Consider the following 21,902-nt stretch of genomic DNA (forward strand, 5'->3'; position numbering starts at 1 on the left):
GGGCTGGAGTGCAGTGGCGTGATCTAGGCTCACTGCAAGCTCCGCCTCCCAGGTTCACGGCATTCTCCTGCCTCAGCCTCCCGAGTAGCTGGGACTACAGGCACCTGCCACCACGCCTGGCTATTTTTTTATATTTTTAGTAGAGTCGGGGTTTCACCGTGTTGGCCAGGATGGTCTGATCTCCTGACCTCCTAATCCGCCCGCCTCGGCCTCCCAAAGTGCTGGAATTACAGGCGTGAGTCACCGCGCCCGGTGTACTACTAATTTTTTTTTTTTTTTTTTTTGAGACAGGGTCTCACTCTGTTGCCCAGGCTGGAGTGCAGTGGTGCAATCATGGCTCACTGCAGCCTCACCCTCCCAGGCTCAAACAGTCCTCCCACCTCAGCCTCCAGAGTAGCTGGGACTATAGGCATATGCCACCACACCACCAGGCTGTTTAATTTTTTGTAGTGACAGGGTCTCGCTGTGTTGCTCAGGCTGTTCTCAAACTCCTGGGCTCAAGTGATACTCCTGCCTGGGCCTCCCAAAGTGCTGTGATTACAGACATAAGCCACCTTACCCGGCCAGAAGTACTTTCTTGAAGCCTAACTTCCATTCTTCATAACATCCAAGTTTTGTTATTTTTAAGGCTTTCCTGGGTCTTTCCAACCTTTTGGTTCTTTGAGATACCTTTTCTGAGCCTACCCTACCAACCTCAGAATAACTGTGGATCTATCCTTCACCAAACCAGGCAGGTTTAGAATCATGAGTAGAGAATGAACCATCGTGGGCAGGGGTGGGGAACACTTTATTTTAAGGCATATTCATATCGGCATATAAGGCATATTCATATCACAATGGCACGATCTCAGCTCACTGCAACCTCCACCTCCTGGGTTCAAGCAATTCTCCTGCCTCAGCCTCCCAAGTAGCTGGGATTACAGGCATGTGCCACCATGCCTGGCTAATTTTGTATTTTTAGTAGAGATGGGGTTTCACCATGTTGGTCAGGTTGGTTTTGAACTCCTGACCTCAGGTGATCCGCCCACCTTGGCCTCCCAAAGTGCTGGGATTACAGGCGTGAGCCACCACGCCCGGCCTTTTAAGGCATAAAGATAGCACCCCAACCTCCAAAATTAAAAATCTCTGAAAAATAAAAAGTGATTTCATCTCCTAGGCCCCAACCAATCATCTAAGTAAAGCTCTTTCTTTGGTCCCTTTATCCTCAAAGTCATCTCCTGTTCCCACAACCCACTGCACCTGGGAAGCTGGACGGCAGGCCCAGCTGAAAACAAGGAGGTCTCTTTGGTTCAGGTTGGCACTAAGGTGCCTAGTGGTCAGGTGAGCAGCCTCAGGTTTGCAGGAGCCAATAGTTCCTGTCTTGCTCCTGGGGGTACTTCCAGAAAAGCCAGAAACGGATAAAGCTGGTGACGATTCCTGGAAAGTTGGACACCTGAAATCACAAGAACTGCTATGAGGAGAGGAGCCAGTTTTCCACCTTGCAGCCCTGTCACCCCATCCCTGTTGTGCTTACCATGATATAGGGATCTCTGAGTCGAAACCCATAGAGGCACCAGGAGGCAGAGGTGAGAAGGGTAGCAATGGTGAGTGGGTAGGAGAGACATTGGGTTGATTTAGTTTGAATGACCTTAGCCTGTGGGAAAGAATGAAAGACTCTCTTGGCCCAAGCACATCGTAAAGCTTCACTTGCCTAAGGATTTCCTCAAGAAAAAGGTCAGACACCCTCCCTGATCTGTCACCCAACCTTTCCTGCCTCCCACTCGCCCACTTCTACTGCCTTGTCTTCTTCCAGGGTTTGGATCTCCCCTTCCTCGGGACTGTAAGCCATAGTATTTGGCTGTGAGAGCCTGACTCTTATCTCTCCTACCTCCTTGGACACCCCCACTCACCAAGTCAGCCAGTGGTGAGAGGTACATGCTGATGGTGAAGACACTGCAGAAGAGGCCCAACTGCTGAAGCCGGGCCTCAAGGTTGGGTACCAGGAGCCAAAAGTAGCTATAACCCAGGAGAAGGACCCCTAGCAGGGTTGCAGTCTGTAGGAGCACAACACGCTGCAGGGGAGAGAGTAGCCTTACTTCCAGATGTGCACTCTGACTTCCCTGCTAGAGTTAATTCATCCTGCCTTCTTCCATGCTCCAATGGGGGAGCCAGACTGTCTAGGCCTCCAGCACTGCACTGTCACAGCTTCTTTCCCACCACCAACTTGATAGGAAAGTCTTATCCACCCACAACACTGGAGACTTCTGGGGGAGATAAAGATGTGTTTTTTTCTGTATGCTTGGCACACACAGTAGGAGCTTCATAAATGCTTGTGTGATTGAGCAGGGAAGCAGAGCTAATCATCTCATTCTCACCCACGGACCCTGGCTCGAAAGAAGTATCAGAGACAAAAGCCCTTTCCCCTTAGCTTATTGGCTGAAGCCCAGGGCGGGCAGCATAGGCATCTCAGGCTAGGCAGAGCTACCAGCCTTGCCTAAATGGGGGCAATGTGTTAATCTCAGAAAGCTGGCTTCATAGAGGAAGGGGACCTGCAAGGCTGGAGAGGCCTTCCTGGAAAGGGTGGCAGTGCCAGCTGTTATAGTCTTCTAGGAAATAGTGTTTGCCCTGCCAGCAAGGCAGGGCGTGCAGCAGATAGGTGGGTCCAAGGGAGGGCCTCTACCTTCCGAGGGCAGTAATGCAGATATGCCAAGATATACAGGGTCTGAAGCGCAGCACCCACTGTGTTGACGACGATGAGGATCCTGTCTCCCTTCAAAGCCCCATAACTCAGCCAGCCCAGGTTGCTGCAGGATGGAGGGGATGGACATGGCTCAAAGGGTTCAGTGTGAGAGAAGGACCCAAAGGTCTTTCACTCTTTTTTTTTTTTTTTTTGAGACGTAGTCTCGCTCTGTCGCCCAGGCTGGAGTGCGTGGCGCGATCTCGGCTCACTGCAAGCTCCGCCTCCCGGGTTCACGCCCTTCTCCTGCCTCAGCCTCCCGAGTAGCTGGGACTACAGGCGCCCGGCACCACGCCCGGCTAATTTTTTGTATTTTACTCAGTAGAGACGGGGTTTCACCGTGTTAGCCAGTATGGTCTGGATCGCCTGACCTCGTGATCCGCCCGTCTCGGCCTCCCAAAGTGCAGGGATTACAGGCGTGAGCCACCGCGCCCGGCCAAGCCTCTTTCACTCTTGCTCCTCCTGCCCCGCCCCCACCTCCCTCTGATAGCCTTTCCCACTACCGCAGCCGTCGCCCCCTCACTTGACTTCCGTGGTGAGAAAGGGCAGGAACTGGACGTTGTCCACACTCCGGGTCATTCGCATGTGCCTGAGGTCCGAGCTGTAATGGGGCCCCGAAGGGAGGGGTGAGGGGTGGGAAGGGAGAAGCAGAGTGCTTGAGGGGGATGCCCAATGCCTGTCATCCTTTCCGGACCAGCGCAGACCCTGCCCCCCCTCCCCCCCGCCAGCTACCCTGCCTTCTCCCTCAGGCCTAGTGACCAGCCTCGCCCTTGTACCCCGGTCCCCTCGACCCGATCCCACTTTGATCCTGGTTCCGGACGAGCCAGGTGCTGTGACCACGTCTCTGCCCGCTCTCTCTCCTTTCCTGACTGCCTAGTCCTCCCCAACCCAGCCCCGCCGCACTCTCACAGGCCGGCGGAGAACATGCCAAGGGTGAAGACCACGCATGCTCCGTAAATGAGCGAGTCCAGAAAGCCGCCCGCTTCCATCACGACTAGAGTCGGATCCCGCGCCCAGCGCCGGCCGCAAGCCTGCGGTTGCCGGGACCTACTGCAGCCCGGACCTGCGGCGCTGGAGCCCCGCTCCGCGCACTCGGCTCCGCCCCCGCGCGCTCGGCCCGTCCCTCCGGAAACTGCGCCGAAGCCCCACCCTCCCTCCGACGCCGAACCGGAACTCGCGCCCCTCTCCTCCGAGCGCCTGCCCAGTGCCCTAGTCCAGACCTCCGCCGTGTCCCGGTCAGTCCCCTTCCTAGGGCTCCGCGGGTGTGTCCCCGATACCTGCCGCTCCTCACACTCTGCCTACGCCTTGGATCATCTAGACCCCCCCCAGTCTCAACGTTCGTGTTCCCACAGGCCCGTGCGCCTTCGGCGGTGGACCTCCAAACAAAAGCTTGCTAGTTTAACCAGACTTCAGCACGCTTTCCATCCAGAGCTCCACATCAGAACCTCAGTTGCGCAGGCTTTGGGAAGTTTTTTTCTGGAGTTTGCTGCCGAAGCCTTTTCTCAAAATAACACATTGCCAGGAATCACCAAGCCTTCCTCTTTTGCCCTCCCTCTCGGGTCAACTTTACATGACGTGGCCAATCCACTGACGCCTCTATCACTGACCCCCCCAGTCCAACCCACTTGTTGCTGGGAACTTTCCCTCCCAGCTTCCCACACGTCTCTGCTAGTGTGGCTGTGGGGCGGGGCCGCATGCCTCAGCTGGCGTTCCCAGCTTCCCTGACTCACCCAAACAGCATGAGTACCTGAATGGTAGTATGCCAAAGCCCTGTGGTGACGGGGTGGGAGTGGGGTAGAGGTTGGATAGGAAGAACTTCCAGAGTGGAGTGCAGCTCAGAACCCGAGAGACTGCTGTCAGGAGCACTCCGGTCCTGGACAACCCTCAGAGGAGGAAACACCCCACCCTTTTGGCCTGGTGAGGGGCACGCATTCTTTGGAGAGAAAGAAATTCAAACCCAGTTGCTACTGTTGTAGCACAGAGAGCCTCGCACTTAGCAGGGACTCAATAGTCATACGTTTTAATATGGAGTGGCAGAAAAGCATGTCCGAAAAAACACATTGCTTTATTTTGAGACAAAGAACGTTGTATAAAAAAACTCCAGTTGTAGAAATCAGGACAGACACACAGCAACTTATATACAGATACTGTACACGTGGGCCCTGCCCTTTAGGCTACACTCTAGGCAGAATGTACACATGGGCACTGCCCTTACAGCTACACTTTAAGAACAGGTTGGCACAGCCCCCCTGCTGGCACAGCTCTGGGGAGTGCTGCCCCAGGATGGGAGAGAATGCAGTACCTGGCTACAAACTTCTCTGTGGCAGCTCCACAGATGAGGTCTTGGTGGGAGATGCTGGGTCAGCCCAAGCATGCTGCCTCTCCTGTACCTGGCTCCCAAGCAAGAAACTGTTTCTTGCTTTTCCTTCAGTCAGTTCATCTGGGCATCCTGGCTATCTCCTGGAGGGGGCGTCTTTGACAAGCTTTGCCCATCCACGTGGCCCCTTCCAGCTCAGCTCCCACTGTGCCTTAAGGGACCATGTCTGCACAGCTTGTTTCTTTGGCTTAAAGGTAGGAATGGTGGGAAAGGACTGTCTCCACTTCTTTCTCCATCCCTCCGAGGTGAAGGTGGGGATGGCACTGCTGGGCTGGTTGGCCTCCTTCCAGTTGAAACCCTTAATACTGACCCGTTTTGAGGCTGCTAGGTGACAGCTTATGCCTGTGGTGGGAGTGGTTCCCAGGGCTGGGGGCTCTGAAAGTGGCCCCAAGACAGGTTTGGAGTGCCTGTCCCTCTCTTCAGTGTGTCCCTCTTTAAGGCCAGGTGTGGCATACACCTTCACGGGGTTTGCAGCAGCAGAAGTGGCAGGAGCAGCACAGTCCAGGCAAGTGGGAAGAGGCGTGGGGCAGCACTGTGACCAATGCTATGTAGAACCCGCACCTCTGGGTCATCTGCAAGGTGAGAGGGCAAAGGCCACCAATGTGAGTGGCTCCACTATTTGCACTGGCCCTCAGCCCAACAGGATTCCCTCAGCCTCTGCCTGGTAAAGGAGCCACCTCCTGTACCCAACCTCTTCAAGCAGACCCCTTCCTGTGCCCCAGGCCCAGTTTGCCCCAGCTACCCACCTGCTGCAAGTCTCTTCTCCTGTGGATTGTCATGGGCCTGAGGACTGTGAGCTGAAAGACAAGAGTGGTAGTAGATGAGGTACTATATCAAAGAGGCAGAGGGCTGTAAGTGTGAGTGGGCTGGGCTGCAAGACTTCTATACCATCCTAGATCACTAGACCGCACCCAGTGTAGAGATGGAGGAAGGAGGCCCACAGGGCTCTGACACTCACTGATTTTGCCACTGACAGTCACCTTCAACCTCAAGCAGCGGTCTTCATGCTGGTGGATGGGTTTGGCTGCAAGATAAGCCCACAGGGGGTTAAATAAGAAACCTTTGCTGGAAGAAAATGTAAGCCCAAATGCCCCTCACCCTGCTTTCTCAGCTCCCTACTCAATTTCATTCTTCTCTTCCCTCTAACCTTGATTCCTACTCTCCTTAGTTTTTGCTAACTTCCTGCCCAGTGTTCAGCCCAGCCTCTCATTCTTTGGAAATAACCCTCAGCTTTGGCAGTGGTGACAAAAAGAACATAGACACTGCCCCTCCCCACATTTCATCCTTCATTCCTCCAAGTCTGAATATGTTCCTCTTGCCTGGGCCACTTAATACCACTCCTGGGCCGGGCGCGATGGCTCACACATGTAATCCCAGCACTTTGGGAGGCCGAGGTGGGCGGATCACGAGGTCAGGAGTTTGAGACCAGCCTGGCCAATATGGTGAAACCCCGTCTCTACTAAAAATACAAAAATTAGCCGGGCATGGTGGCACATGCCTGTAGTCCCAGCTACTCAGGAGGCTGAGGCAGAAGAATCAATTGAATCCAGGAGGTGGACGTTGCAGCAAGTCAAGATCGTGACTCTGCACTCCAGTCTGGGCGACAAAGCGAGACTCTGTCTCAGAAACAAAACAAAACAAAACAAAAAACTACTCCTGCCTAGCCCCCACTCACAGAGTCCTAGATCCATCTTATACAAAGCTGATCTCATAACTTTCTTTTTGAAATGGAGTCTCACTCTGTCACCCAGGCTGGAGTACAATGGTGGGATCTCGGCTCACTGTAACCTCACACCTCCTGGGTTCAAGCGATCCTCCCGCCTCAGCCTATTGAGTAGCCGGGACTACAGAGGTGCGCCACCACACCCGGCTAATTTTCATATTTTTTTAGTAGAGTTGGGGTTTCACCATGTTGGCCAGGCTGGTCTTGAACTCCTGACCCTAGGTGATCTGCCCACCTCGGCCTCCCAAAGTGCTGGATGATCTCATAACTTTTAAAATCCATCAGGCTGTGCACGGTGGTTCACGCCTATAATCCCAGCACTTTGGGAGGCTGAGGCGGGCAGATCACTTGAAGTCAGGAGTTCAAGACCAGTCTGACCAACATGGTGAAACCCTATCTCTACTAAAAATACAAAATTAGCTGGGCGTGGTGGCAGGTGCCTGTAATCCCAGCACTTTGGGAGGCTGAGGCGGGCAGATCACTTGAGGTCAGGAGTTCGAGACCAGTCTGACCAACACGGTGAAACCCCGTCTCTACTAAAAATACAAAATTAGCTGGGCGTGGTGGCAGGTGCCTGTAATCCCAGCACTTTGGGAGGCTGAGGCGGGCAGATCACTTGAGGTCAGGAGTTCGAGACCAGTCTGACCAACACGGTGAAACCCCGTCTCTACTAAAAATACAAAATTAGCTGGGCATGGTGGCAGGTGCCTGTAATCCCAGCTACCTGGGAGGCTGAGGCAGGAGAATTGCTTGAATCCGGGAGGCAGAGGTTGCAGTGAGCAGAGATCACACCACTGCACTCCAGCCTGGGCGACAAGAGTGAAACTCCATCTCAACAATAAAAAAAAAAAACAAAAAACCCATCAGTGGTGAGAGCCCTCAGGATGAAGTCCAAACTCCTTATCAGCTTTTAGTTCCCCCCATGGTCTGTTCTGTCCACCTCTCCAGGCTCACATCTCCTCACTTCCTGTGTCCCTCCCACTCCAGCCAGGCTGAGCCATAGGAAGTTCCCTGAAGATGTCATGCTCCCTTTGTACGTGTGCCTTCATGCCTGGCCAGCTCCTCTGCTTGTCCTAAGCTCTGGGACCATCTTCCCCACTGAGCCTTCTCTGAGCCCCATAGCCTGGCAGGTGCCCAGGTCATTTTCCCAAGGCCCCTGTGTTCATGTCTACCGTAGTACACTGTTCTAAGGGTCTGTTAACCTATGTGTGTTTCTTCCCAGCTTCCTTGAGGACAGGGGCTCTGTAGTGTTTTATTTATCTCTGTGCTCATAGTACTAAGCAGAGTGCCGAGCACATAGTAGAAGCTCACTCACATTGGGATGTAGATGAATGAAAATAGAATTCAAGATCGGAAGGGGCCCTCTGCTGCTGGACTCTGCACCAAGCATGTACCCAAGCATGTACGTGGTGGCAAAAAAAAAACAAAACAAAAACACAGACACTGTCCCCTCACAGGCACTCACAGATGTAGTAGTAGCTGTGTCCTTCTTTGAACTCCTTGCCCAGGGTGAAAGGTGTAAAGCGCTGGAACTTCTCAGACAGCTTCTCAGGGCCATGCTTGGCACTGGGCCGGTTGCACTGCCAGCGGACTTGGTCCTTGGACTGGGGCTGGCACAGCTGGTACTCCTCACGCTCTACCAGGTACAGTATGTACTGCTCCATGGCAGCGTCTGCCACAGAGTGATCCTCATAGTGCGGACAGATGATGTCCACGTAGTCATTCAGCTGCACATGTATGGTGTAATCCTCATTCCGGAACCTGGGGACACACACAGGGGAAAGAAGCAGGTGGTCATTCAGAAGCCAGGCCAGATCCTTGGGCCTCTGAATGTTTACATGACCTCTCACATTTCACACTGGACCCCAAGAGATTTTTCCGAAGCTTCAACTCCCAATATGTACTGATCTTGATGTCTTACATTTCTCTCTGCCATCTCTAAACATTCCCCCGCACCATCACTGTCTCCTGTTGGTCCTTCAAATAGCATCCACTCAGTATCTTTGAGGTACCAAAGCATTTTCCATAACCCCCCTGATATTTACCTGATACTTAGATGGGTTTCTACCTATTTCTGAAGCTCACTTATCATTCTCTTCTACCCATAAATATTTCCCCAAATCTGTTCTACCAGTTGCTCCTTTTAAATGCTGTTAGGCCTCAATCTGAGACCCCATCGGTCCATTCTGTAATCAGAATCCAGGAAACCCTTTCTCTTTACCATGCTAGCCCGGAGCCCCCAACACATCTGTGTCTTCACTTTCCTTACTCCTCTCACATTTCCCCGGACCCATTGAGTAGATCTCACATTTCCCAGCTTCACTTTTCCTCAAAAATGAAGCTAGTATACCCAGGCCCACAGAGAGTGTCCCTAGTTAAATCACTCTCATCAATTCATTCAGCCCCCTCAAATCTTCCCTTTCTAGCTACTCAAACTTATACACTGGTCTCCTTTTCCCCTTCTCAGAGCACCCCAAAACATCCCTATCCTTTTATCTCCAAAAGCCACACTTCTACCTCCCCCTAGATGAAATGCTGTAGCTCTGAGCTTGAGACGACCTCTGGCCTCTCCCCTCTCCCCTCTCCCCTCTCTCACCTCTCTCCTCCTCTCCCCTCCTCCCAAGGTGGAGCCAGCTCCCCTCCCCTAGTTCATTCCCCCTGGCCCCACCGTCTCCAGCCTGACTGCCCACCAGCCCCTCCCCACCAGCTCCAGACACCTGGCTCCAGCCTGGGTGGGGTCCCAGTAGGGGGAAAAGTGCTTCCCCCAACCCTGCAAGCTGGTCAGTTTCTCTAATTCCCCCAGGCACTGCCAGCTAGAGACTCAGCAGAATTAGCGCCAACTTGCTTCGAACTGAAAGCCCTGGCCACGGCTGGGAGGGCGAGGAAGGAGTCAGGCGGAGAGGACTCTGAGGTGGGCACCCACTGCCCAATCAGCATGACCCCTAAGAGGCCAGGCTTTGCAGCAGCGTGCCAGCGCCCAAACTGGGCTTACCAGGCCCCTCCCCCACCCTGGGGAAAAGAGAGAGAGGAGCAGAGAGAGGCTTTTAAAATTCCTCTCTGGAGAGATAAACATAGAAGCCATTTCAGAACAGGTATTTCAGCTCTGGGCCTGGCGTCTTTCCCTCATTCCCGTGACGGGCACTGACTCATTCCTCATCCACCTCTGCTACCCGCCCCAGCACTCATGAGAACCTGTGAAAACTTACCTTGTCAAATGTGGACAGCCCCCAGGACCCCAGGAGGGCACAGCGCCCACTCACCCCCAACACTGTCCTCCAAACAAAGGGAGCCGGCAGGTCAGAATGAGGGGCCTGCCCTCCAGCATGAGGCCTGCCCTCCAGCTGGCGCCCTTCTCAGCATGCTGCCCCCGCCTGAGGCCTGGAGATCCCAGGGCTGCTGCCCACTGGCCTGAGTCACCCATGCCAGCCTCACCTACCCCGTTCATTGTAGCCTCATATTTGCCCCCACGCTGGGCTCAGCTTGGCTGCCTACGGACTCTACTCTGGACTGGCGTCTCTTTAGTCCTGGGTATGATAGGGTGTTTGTGTGTGTGTGTGTGTGGCCACAGGGTCACCCATCAGCCCCCTCTCCTGGGGGTACAGTCTGCTGTACTTAGCCTTCATTTGACTCTTGCTCCCCATCTGGGAAAGGGGGGCAGTGGCGTCAGGGAAGGCGGGGAGGTGGGTAAGGAAGAGGCTCCTTCCTGAAAGAGAGGAAACCTGGGAGCTTGGGAACGGAAAAGGCCAGGGTCCCCCCCTCCCTACTCATGGCTTCCTGTCCCCTCCTCCTCCTTCAGTCAACACCTGGCATGGGCATAAACAGGGACTTTGCTCTCTCCCATACTAGGGCGAGATGCATCGGGTCAAGGAGGCAAAGCACAGGGAGCGGGTGGCGGAGGGCTGGCTGAGCCTCCCCAGCGTCCATGGGCAGGAGGTCATTGCCCTCTGGGGTTGGCAGCTGGCTGTTCTCTCCCCCACCCCAACAAGCCACAGACAACAGACTGCCTCACCAGACGATGCCACAGGGTCAGAGGAAGCTGGCACAACATATTTCTCAAGGGGAGTGGGGGGCAAGCTCGCTAGGGCCGAGAGTGGCTAAGCCGGTGAGATGGCTTTCATGATACCAAGCTGCCCAGTTCTCTCCCTGCTCCTCCCTACCACTCTCTCCTGTATTCCTGCAAATATTGTTCCCATAACTTCAGAAAACTCAAGGGCAAGAACAAAGGAGCCGACAGAGTCTTCCTCCCAGTACCATTTGCCTCACAGCCCTAAACCTGCCCAGGAGAAATTAACTCCTTCCTGCCCAGAGCCTCTGTAACCCCTTTAACCCCTTCTGTTTCTTCTGAAGCTTTCTCATGATCTCCCTCTCCCAGCTCTTCGCTTTTACTACTTGAGAGCCCCATAAACAGGTGATTCCCTCAGCCTACCCATGCACAGCATGTGCCTCACTCATGCCACCCCAAAAGACCCCTAGTGAGGGACTTTCCAGGTTTGCTTTAAATACAGGGTGAATGCATAATGAATGCCTACAGCCCAGCTCTCTCCTGAAAGGTCCTTCCAGGGTTACCTTGAGCATTCTGTGCACTCTTGATGTCACACCAAGTACCTGTCAGTGTGGTCAGATACCCAAAGGACACACAAGGAGCGGCGAGGCTTTCACAGTGGGGGGGCCTAGAACAAGGGCCCTGGCTGCCAGGGGCGAAGTCTATGCTTGAGGCAGGAACTGCCCAGCATGGGTCCCTCACTTTAGAGTAATAGGGGTGCCAGAGAGAAGGAAGGGAAGGGCAGATATAAGCCCATGCAAGTAGACACGAGCAGGTTCCTGCCCCGGGGTGGGGTGCTCCCAGATATGAGGGAGAAGTGAGGGGAGGAAAATCTACAGCCGCCCTTCTACCTCGGTCATCTACGCTAGGCTCAGTTCAGGGGTTGGCCGGGACAGTTATCCCGGTGGGGTAGTGCCAGCCAGGAGCCCAGGCTGCCAGCGGGAGTCTCGAGGCTTACTTGGGATTTGAACTGTTCCAGAAGACGGTGTGGCGATCAGCAGCGGCCAGACTGCAGCACAGACCCAAGAGAGGGGCCCAGAAGAACTCCATAGCGCGGGGCCTGGCCACGCCGAGCGGGGACGCGGGTCTCCTATGGGTCTGGGTTCCCACTGGCTTTCTCCGCGGCGCAGTCAGCGCTGGGCTCACAGATCTGGCCCCTTCGCCTAGCGACTCCGCCTTTTGGGCCGGCGCCGCCCGACACCCCGCCCCGCCCTCGCCCCGCCCGGCGCGCGGCTGCCCCGGGGCTTGAGGGCTGGGGATGTGGAGGAGGGGCGGGCAGGGGAGGCGAGGAGGCTGGGGGTGCAGGAAAGAGCGAAGCGCGCTCCTCTGCCCCCGCAGATCTGCTCAGAGATGTGTGTTCGCTCACTTGTGGGTCTGCGTGGAGCTTTGTGAGCCTGTCCCAGTGGTGGACTTGCGTCCCTGGGCGCAGTCGCGTGCGGGAGAAGGGAAGAACTCGCAAGTGCGAGTCTGCGAAGGCGGGGGTGCGGGACCCGGCTTTGCTGCTAGGCGCGCGGACCTTGCAGGGTGCGAGGTTGCTGACATGCCCCGCACCTTTCCGAGCCTCGCATGCCCAGGCTCGGGCGCCCGCGTTCCCACACTCTCCTCCTCCCCCATCCCCTTCCCGGACTCTGCGCTCGACTGCCCCTCCCCCCACACACGCGGCTGTTTGTTTTTGTTGGGTTTGTCAATGTTGTCTTTGTTCTGGAGATTGTGTCATCGCCTAGATGCCCGGAATAAAGTGCAACGCTGTGTGTGATCGAGGGTGTGCGGCCGGGGCTAAGGGCGCCTCTGTCCATCACATCGGTGCCTGCGCGCAGGAGCGACACGCGGGACCCTGGGCTCGAGAGGGGTCCGTTCTTATTTTAGATAAGTCAAAGGGCACTAATAACCTGAGTATATGTAACAACACACGCGTACACCGTGCGAACGGGCTCTTGAATATGGACTGTGAGAATCTGGGCATGAAGGGTGACAAACTGTAACCACACATGAAATACGTGTGATGGCGCGCTAGCATGAAAGCATTTGTGAGTAGTATCACAGCCGCGTGTGTGGAAGCGTGTGAAACTCTTTGACAGACGTGTGCTAATGTTTGTGAACAGCGTGTGAAGAGGAGGGGAGACGCGTACCTGCGTGCAGCGGGGGTGGGGTGGAACGGAGGGGTGTTTGTGCGCAGTCCTCAGGCTGCACAGCTGGAGCTGGCCCAGTCTGAGCTGGGGCTCCCAGTCAGTCGGGTCCCAGTACCCGGCTCGGCCCCCTCCCCCGCGCTGTGTAAACAAACCCGCTGGAATTTGCCTCTCGGGGCTCTTCTCCCCGCCTGGATCTGCTGCGGTCTGGAGAGGGCTTTGGCGGGCGGGTGTCAGCTCCTGGGGTGGAGAGGGCGGGCAGGTGTTTGATTAGGCTCACGAGTGAGCCTGGAGTGGGAGAGCCAAATGCTGTGTGTCTGCGTGCGTTTGGTGGTTTACGTGTGTTGTTGTGTGGCTGTGTGCGCCCCGGGTTGGTGTTATGAGTGTGTGTGCGCATCCTTAGCCGGCCCTTCCCTGCGGCTGCGCATCGCGGTAAGCCACGGACCCGGGGCCCCTGGCCAGGTCCGGCCCAGCTTCCCCGGTTCCCAAGCCGTTTCATCCTCCTATTTTACGGCCAGGCCTGGCTACAGCCCCTGTAATTACGCGGGGCCCGGACGCCGCAGCAAGTCTGGCGCTGACCCCGCCGGGGAGGAGCCTGGAGCTAGGGAGGGCCCAGCCGGCTCCCCACTGCACCACCACGTGCGCTGAGGCCGCTGGAGGCCCTATTCGCTGCGTTTACAATAAATACAGAGCACCAACGGCCTGTAACCCCGCGGCCGGGTCAGGGCCGGGTTTTGCGCACTGCCAGCGCCACCCCCCTCTCCCTCGGGCACCTGCCCCAGGCGACGTGCCCAGCCAAGCGTTTGTCCGAGGTGCGGCCCGCTCCTCTCGCCCAGGACGAAGTCCACCCGCCGACTGCTCCCAGGGCGGCACCTCACGCGCCTTTTGCTCACCTAGGAGGACACCTGGGTGTCGACCTCCCACGTGGCCCCGGCGAGAGTACTGCCTCCCAGTTCGGGCATTCCATAGAGTCAAAGCTCCACGAGGACATGGGTTTTTGTTTTGTTCATTATCTTACTGCCAGCACCTGGCACAGCATCTAGCACATATAGTAGATGGTCAGCAAATATCTGTGGAGTGAGTGAAATCACTCACTGTTCAGTGAAGGAACTTAACTTCTGCTAGACATAACTGCTCTGAAAAGGATCCAGCAGAGGGTTTGGAGAGGGGAGGGATGCTGGTAGCTCTTTAGAGCGGGTGGCCCTGGTTGCCTCCTGGAGGAGACAGCTTTGGGCCGGATTCCCTGGTTTCTCTGACCACTGGGACTGGGCGGGGACGTGTGAAGTCCCACGCTGCAGCTGCTCGGGCCAGGCAGGTTCGGGCTCGCTAGGCCCAGTCTGGCGGGGCCGCGTCAGCTCTTGCCTGTGTCTAGGTCTGAAGCAAGCTGGGTGCAGAAGCGTGCAGCGAAATTCTGCGCACCGACAGGACCTGGAGCTCTCTTTCCCTGCTTTGGTGCTGTCCCCAGTATTCTCATCTCACTTCTGGCATTGATCCCATCACTCCGCTATCCACTCCCCTATCCATATGGGGGTCGATCATCCACCCTACTAGAGCAGCCCTGGACACTGAGTGTTGTGATGAGCTGGGTGTTGTGATGGGCACCGAGAGTGTAAGGATGGGTCTAAGATAAAATCACTACCTTGGGGAGCCCCCAGGCCGGTAGGGGATATTGACAAGCCACCAGGACAGCAAACTTGCTGAGTGCTCAAGCCCAGACTGCAGCCCTACCACTCACAGTCACACTACCCTGTCCCCTCCCGGAGCCCCTGCAATGCCTGCTGTGCTGAGAGGAGAGTTGCAGGCACTGTGCCATTCAGACAGAGATAATAGTAGGGACTTCTGTTCCTGGAGACTCGATCTGCTGACCAACTCTGGGGCCCCCTCCGAGTCCCTTCCTCATGCCAGCCCCCAGCCTGCCCGGGTGGGTCTGCTCTCCATTCTTGCTTCTTGCTGCCTCTCACCGCAAAGTTGTGTGCTTGTGTTGGCTCCCAGTACGTCACCCACAGGCAAACATCTGCGCTTAGTGATGAGAGCTGCCTGAGGTGTCTGTCTGTCTGTCTGCCTGTCTGCCTGTCTGCACGTCTAGGAAATTCCTCCATGAGTCCTTTCTGGAAATTCCTGGGAGGGCAGGAATTTCCTCAGAGGAAATTCCTCTGAGGCCTTGGGGTAGGCCCTGGCTGCCTGGAGGCAGCATTTCCAGTTGGGAACAGGTGCAGGTACTGGATTGCGACTCCTTTGCTGGGTGCCCTGTGGTTTGGGGTGGGGAAGGCCAGAGCTGCAGGGCCCTGGGGCAAGTGAAACCTGGCTCAGCCCCAGAGGGCATCTCTGGGCAATGGGGTGAGGCAGCAGGGGGAGGAGCAGAACCTGGGCTGAGAGCAATCTCTTGTCGTACTCCCTCAAGGTCATTTTGAAACATAAAGTATACCCTTCCCCACTTTATTAGTAATGTGCACACATTTTTCAGAAGTTGGAAAATAGGCCGGGCACGGTGGCTCACACCTGTAATTCCAGCAATTTGGGAGGCTGAGGTGGGTGGATCACTTGAGGTCAGGAGTTTGAGACCAGCCTGGCCAACATGGTGAAACCCCATCTCTCCTAAAAACACAAAAATTAGCTGGGCGTAGTGGTGGGTGCCTGTAATCCCAGCTACTTGGGAGGCTGAGGCAGGAGAATCACTTGAATCTGGGAGATGGAAGTTGCAATGAGCTGAGATCGCACCACTGCACTCTAGTATGGGCAACAGAGTGAGAATCCATCTCAAAAAAAAAAAAAAAAAAAAAAAAAAGTTGGAAAATAGAGAACAGGAGGATAAGGGGAGGGGAGGACCACCGGCTGCTGTTAACATTGGCCTCCCTGCCCTGCCAGCTTTTTGCTGGGGAAGAGATTTTGCTTGCTTTTAGACAGTGTGATAAGTATGACTCATTTCAATTGTGTGCTTCTTTTTTCCCTTTACAACAGAAGACATTTTCCATGTTATAAACTCTTTGTAAACAATATTTTAAAGGGAGTGTAATGCTTCATTACGTATTTCAGAGTTTGCCATTGCAATGAAAGCAGGACAGAAATAAATATATCCATGCACATTCAAACATCCCTCAGTTGCTGAGCAGTTGGGTGGATTGGCTCTTAGAATTTAAGACTATTGGCCAGGCATGGTGGCTCACGCCTCTAATCCCAGCCATTTGGGAGGCTGAGGCAGACAGATCACGAGGTCAGGAGTTCAAGACCAGCTTGACCAACATGGTGAAACCCCGTCTCTACTAAAAATACAAAAATTAGCCAGGCGTGGTGGCATGCACCTGTAATCCCAGCTACCCAGGAGGCTGAGGCAGGAGAATCACTTGAACCCGGGAGGCAGATGCAGTGACCCGAGATCGTGCCACTGCACTGCACTCCAGCCTGGGTGACAGAGCAAGACTCTCAAAAAAAGAAAAATAAAAAGAACTTAAGACTATTGGGAGGCCGAGCTGGGAGGATCGTGTGAGGCCAGGAGTTAGAAATTAGCCTGGGTGACATTTTGAGAACCTGTCTCTATGCAAAATAATAATAATAAGAAGAAGAAGTTAGCTGAGGTACATAGTGCATGCTACTCTGGAGGCTGAGGCAGGAGGATCACTTGAGTCCGGGAGTTGAGGTTACAGTGAGCTATGACTATGCCTCTACACTGCAGCCTGGGTGACAGAGCTAGACAGTCTCTAAAAAAGAACTTAGAAATAACCTTGCAATTACTGGGTGCAGTGGCTCACGCCTGTAATCCCAGCACTTTGGGAGGCTGAGGCGGGTGGATCACCTGAGGTCAGGAGTTTGAGATCAGCCTGGGCAACAAGGTGAAACCCCGTCTCTACTAAAAATACAAAATTAGCCGGGCATGGTGGCACATGCCTGTAATCCCAGCTACTCAGGAGGCTGAGGCATGAGAATTGCTTGAACCTGGGAAGCAGAGGATACGGTGAGCCGAGATAATGCCATTGCATTCCAGCCTGAGCAACAAGAGCAAATTGTCTCATGAAAAAAAAAAAAAAAAAAAAAAAGAACCCTGCAATTGACTTTAGCAACAAACACTTACGGAGCACCTACTGTGGACCGGCTTATATTTGGGCATACAGATGTATGAAAAAGCTTTTGATATTGCCAAACCAAAGCCAGGTCTTTTGACACTAGTCCAGTTATCTTCTTGAGAATCGAGGTGACTATAACTAAAAGATCTGTTTCTACTTAATCATCTATGGGCTACAGAGTAATTTCAAAATCCTTTAGCGTGGCATTTAAGGCCTTTGGCAACATGGCCCCCACACCACCTCTGTCTCATCTCCTACCACTCCCCTGGACATATTCTATAAAATTTCCTCCCCACATCCCACTTAGAAGGGGGCCAGACTCTGTGGGAGAAGGTGGAATTCTCCCCAGAAGTCCACAGCAGGGAAGAGGAAGTTGGATAGGATGGGAGAGTGGGAGGGAGAGGCAGAAGCTCAGAAGGATGGGACTCAGGTTCCTGAACAGAAAGCAGCAGAAGGTGGTTTATTTTTATTTATTTATTAATTTTTTTGAGACAGAGTCTCACTCTGTCGCCCGGCTGAGTGCAGTGGTGCAATCTAGGCTCACTGCAACCTCTGCCTCCTGGGTTCAAGTGATTCTTGTGCCCCAGCCTCCTGAGTAGCTGGGATTACAGGTGCACGCCACCATGCCCAGCTAGTTTTTGTATTTTTAGTAGAGAAAGGGTTTTGCCATGTTGGCCAGGCTGGTCTCCAACTCCTGACCTCAGGTGATCCACCCGCCTCGGCCTCCCAAAGTGCTGGGATTACAGGCATGAGCCATTGTGCCCGGCCAGAAGGTGCTTTATATTGAGGCCTTTTCCACCAGAAATTTACTAATCATTTAAGCCAAACACTATACTGGGAGGCACTAGGGACTCTGAAATACATCCTTGTCCTAAAGAATGTATAATTCTGGGGCTGGATGCGGTGGCTCATGCCTGTAATCCCAGCACTTTGGGAGGCTGAGGTGGATCATGAGGTCAGGAGTTCAAGACCAGCCTGGCCAACATGGTGAAACCCCCATCTCTACTAAAAATACAAAAATTAGCTGGGCATGGTGGTGCGTGCCTGTTGTCCCAGCTACTCAGGAGGCTGAGGCAGAGAATTGCTTGAACCTGGGAGGAGGAGGTTGCAGTGAGCCAAGATCGCGCCACTGCACTCCAGCCTGGGTGACAGAGCGAGACGCCATCTCAAAAACAAAAAAAAAGAAGGTATAATTCTGGCAAATGTGTAATTAGAATACATGATAAGAAGTATAATAGAGGTATAAGTAGTATAACAAGCTGTGGACTCACAGAGGAAGGAATGTTTATCTGGTGTGGGGAGTGCTTCATAGAAGAGGGTCTATTTGAAATGGGCTTTGGAGAATAAGTAGGCATTCCCATTCAGGGAGGAGGGAACAAACAACACAGGTAGAGAGGTGAGAGCTTGTGCAGTGAATACTCTGGCTCAGCTCTCTGTCCTCTGCTCCCCTGACTGTTGCCACTGGAGGAGATGGGGGGAGCAGAGGAGTGGCAGAGGAGGTGGGGAGCAGAGGACAGAGATAGGTGAGAGCTGAGCCATGAGCATGAGCCTGGGAGAAGTCCGGGGTGGCTAGGTGGGCAGGAATGCTCCTTATTGATAGGAAATGCAGGGGAGGAACAGGCCTAGGAAGGATGAATGGAGAGTTCAGTCTGGGACATTATATAAGTTTCTAGCTGCAAATAACAGAATACCAGCTACTCAAAGTTTAAGTAAAGGGCTTACTTTCCCCCCATAACAAGCAGTTTGGAAGTGAGACAGGAACTCAACAGTGTCACCGAAGGTCCAGTGCTTCCCCACGCCCTGCTGACCTCAGGACCATGGTCACAAGATGGCTGCTTCAGCCAGAGAGCTCCATTCAAGCTACAGGAGCCCCAAGAAGAAGGAGTGGGAGCAAAGCAGTCCTATCCTCTCATGGTGCTCTCCCTTTTTTTTTTTTTTTGAGAGAGTCTTGCCCTGTCGCCAAGGCTGGAGTGCAGTGGCACGATCTCGGCTCACTGCAACCTCCAGCTCCTGGGTTCAAGCGATTCTCCTGCCTCAGCCTCCCGAGTAGCTGGGATTACAGGTGCACGCTACCAAGCCCAGGTAATTCTTTTGTATTTTTAGTAGATACTGGGTTTCACCATGTTGGTCAGGCTGGTCTCGAACTCCTGATCTCGTGATCCGCCCACCTTGGCCTCCCAAAGTGCTGGGATTACAGGCGTGAGCCACCGCGCCCGGAACCCCTCTCTCTTTTTAAAGCCTGGTCAAATGCAGCTGTGAGAAGGGAGAAAAGAGTAGAGCAAGGAGTTCAATCTGTAACTGACTGTGAACGAATGAGATAACTCACTACCTTCTGACCAGCCCAAGGCTCTCTTTTTATCTGGGAAGAAAATCTTTTCTAGCAACTCCCCAGACAAGGAACAGAACCAGTTCGTGTGTCCACATGTCCGTTGCTACACCCATATCTACAAAGGAGAAGGGAGTGCTCTGACCGGGGCTGGGGCAGGGACCTATCCATCCCTGAATCTGTTCTGCTTCCCAAAGACACTGGAGTTCTATCAGCCTAGAAGCAGGGATTACATGGCTTTTGGGTAAGCAGTGAATAGTGTCTGCTGCAGACATGTTGCATTTGAGAAACCAGTGGAAATTCTAGAATGAGGAGTCCCGGGGCAGTTGGAGGTGAGGGTCTGGAGCTCAGGAAGGTGAGAAACTCAGAACAATTGTTGCTTGTGAACTCTGAGGCTCATGGGAAGGGTTTCTCCTAGACTGCAATGCTTCAGGCAGGGGAGAAGAGCAAAGAAGACATATAGGGCCAGGAATCCCTTCCTTGTGATTTTGGCTGGGGAGAAATTCGTCCTTTCCAGCTCCTCCACTTTGGCATCCAGGGTGGGAAAGCTGGATGAGGGACTGGCAGGAGGACATTCACTCTTGGTACAGCCAATAAACCTCTTTTCCACTCCTGGCTAAAATCTTTCACTGTAACACAGTATATAAGACCAGGAGTTAGATACTTTTATTTCAGAAGCATTACTTTTATATAATTTTTTTCTCTTTTTCTTTTTTTTGAGACAGAGTCTCAGTCTATTGCTCAGGCTCGAGTGCAGTGGCATGATCTCGGCTCACTGCAAGCTCTGCCTCCTGTGTTCACACCATTCTCCTGCCTCGGCCTCCTGAGTAGCTGGGACTACAGGTGCCCACCACCATGCCCAGTTAATTTTTTTTGTATTTTTAGTAGAGTCGGGGTTTCACCATGTTAGCCAGGATGGTCTCGACCTCCTGACCTCGTGATCCACCCCCCATCGGCCTCCTAAAGTGCTGATATTACAGGCGTGAGCCACTACTCCTGGCCTCTCTTTTTCTGTTTTCTTTTTTTTTTTTTTTTTCTGAGACAAGGTCTTTCTCCATCACTCAGGCTGGAGTGCAGTAGCCAGATCTTGGGTTCAAGATCTGGGCTCAAGCAATCCTCCCATCTCAGCCTCCAGAATAGCAGGGATTACAGGCATGCACCACCACGCCCTGCTAATTTTTGGATTTTTAGTAGAGACGTGGTCTTACCATGTTGGCCAGGCTGGTCTCGAACTCCTGTCTTAAGTGATCTGCCCACCTTGGCCTCCTAGTGTTGGGATTACAGGCATGAACCACTGTGCTCTGCCTTTTTTTTTTTTTCCTAATTCCAGAAGGAATACATGATTAGTGCAGAAAATGTAGAGAAACACAAATGCAGAGAAAAAAAAAATCACCCATAGAAGTTAAGGCTCAGGAACATGCACATTTCTTTATTCTTTTCCCATGGCTCTGTAAGTTTTATGGTCAATATCTTTGAGAAGTTATAGTTTAATGCCCATGTTACAACCAACTTGGAATCCCTTACATTTGTGTAACATTTTATTACAGTCCAGTGTTTTCAGTTGTACGTTTTATCACATACTATTTCCTCTTTATAGACTCCTACACATTGCGAGGTGGGCAAAGGCAGGAATTATGTCCCCACTGACCAGGTGAAAAAACTAAGGCTCCAAAAGGTGATGGTATTCAGGACTCAGATGGGGGGCCAGGCGCAGTGGCTCACGCCTGCAATCCCAGCACGTTGGGAGGCTGACGTGGGCAAACTTGAGTTCAGGAATTCGAGACCAGCCTGGGTAATGTGGTGAAACCCCATCTCTCTCTCTCTTTTTTTTTTTTTCTTGGAGACTGAGTCTCACTCTCACTCTCAGTGTGCATTTCCCCTCGCATGGTTCCTGCACAGGCCGACGGGGGCAAGCCCAGGAAGTAGAGGCTACAGTGAACCGAGATGGCATCACTGCGCTCCAGCCTGGGCAACAGAGGGAGACCCTCTCTCAAAACTGAAAAAAAAAAAAAAAAAAAAAAAAAAAAAGGCCGGGTGAGGTGGCTCACTCCTGTAATCCTAGCACTTTAGGAGGCCGGGTGGGCAGATCACCTGAGGTCAGGAGTTTGAGACCAACCTGGCTAACATAGTGAAACCCCAGCTCTACTAAAAATACAAAAATTAGTTGGGCGTGGTGGCACGTGTCTGTGGTCCCAGCTACTCGGGAGGCTGAGGCAGGAGAATATGGCTTGAACCCAGGAGGTGGAGGTTGCAGTGAGCCAAGATTGCGCCACTGCACTCCAGCCTGGGCGACAGAGCAAGACTCAGTCTCAAAAAAAAAAAAAAAAAAAGAACAAGGTGGGTACATTTGATGGGGCTTCGGTCTACACCATGCTATTCCTCCTACGCCCCACTTGCCTGGCTCTCCTGGGGATAAAGGAAAGCCTTGGCACCAAGTGCTGTATCTGTATATGCTGGGAGCAAATGGGGGGAGTCAGTAGAGAAGGTAAAGGAAAGAGCTAGAAAGGCGGCTGGGTGTGGGACAGTCTCAGAGG

The 21,902-nt window shown here is 53.4% G+C and overlaps 2 protein-coding genes across 5 annotated transcripts; both read right to left on the minus strand.

The window, feature by feature from the left end:
• Window positions 1-763: 763 nt before the first annotated feature.
• Window positions 764-3,857, minus strand: SLC50A1 (solute carrier family 50 member 1). 4 transcript variants are annotated; one of them, XM_003259380.2, is made up of 6 exons: window positions 3,626-3,857; window positions 3,240-3,317; window positions 2,660-2,783; window positions 1,890-2,051; window positions 1,514-1,633; window positions 764-1,432 (listed from the first exon to the last, which is right to left on the minus strand). In XM_003259380.2, the coding sequence occupies exons 1-6, from the start codon at window positions 3,703-3,705 to the stop codon at window positions 1,331-1,333; spliced, it is 666 nt and encodes a 221-aa protein (XP_003259428.2). In that variant the 5' UTR covers window positions 3,706-3,857; the 3' UTR covers window positions 764-1,330. The 4 variants fall into 4 exon arrangements, with proteins under 4 accessions (XP_003259428.2, XP_012366598.2, XP_030680206.1 ...); XM_012511144.2 differs by having other exon boundaries at window positions 3,220-3,317; XM_030824346.1 differs by having other exon boundaries at window positions 3,780-3,824.
• A 905-nt stretch (window positions 3,858-4,762) lies between these two features.
• On the minus strand, window positions 4,763-12,426 carry EFNA1 (ephrin A1). Its single transcript, XM_030824347.1, has 5 exons — window positions 11,817-12,426; window positions 8,282-8,577; window positions 6,052-6,117; window positions 5,840-5,890; window positions 4,763-5,665 (listed from the first exon to the last, which is right to left on the minus strand). Exons 1-5 carry the CDS (start codon window positions 11,906-11,908, stop codon window positions 5,553-5,555), a joined length of 618 nt encoding a protein of 205 aa, XP_030680207.1. The 5' UTR covers window positions 11,909-12,426; the 3' UTR covers window positions 4,763-5,552.
• Window positions 12,427-21,902: the final 9,476 nt, after the last annotated feature.

The sequence above is a fragment of the Nomascus leucogenys genome, chromosome 12 (genome assembly GCF_006542625.1).
Source record: "Nomascus leucogenys isolate Asia chromosome 12, Asia_NLE_v1, whole genome shotgun sequence".
Lineage (NCBI taxonomy): Eukaryota > Metazoa > Chordata > Mammalia > Primates > Hylobatidae > Nomascus > Nomascus leucogenys.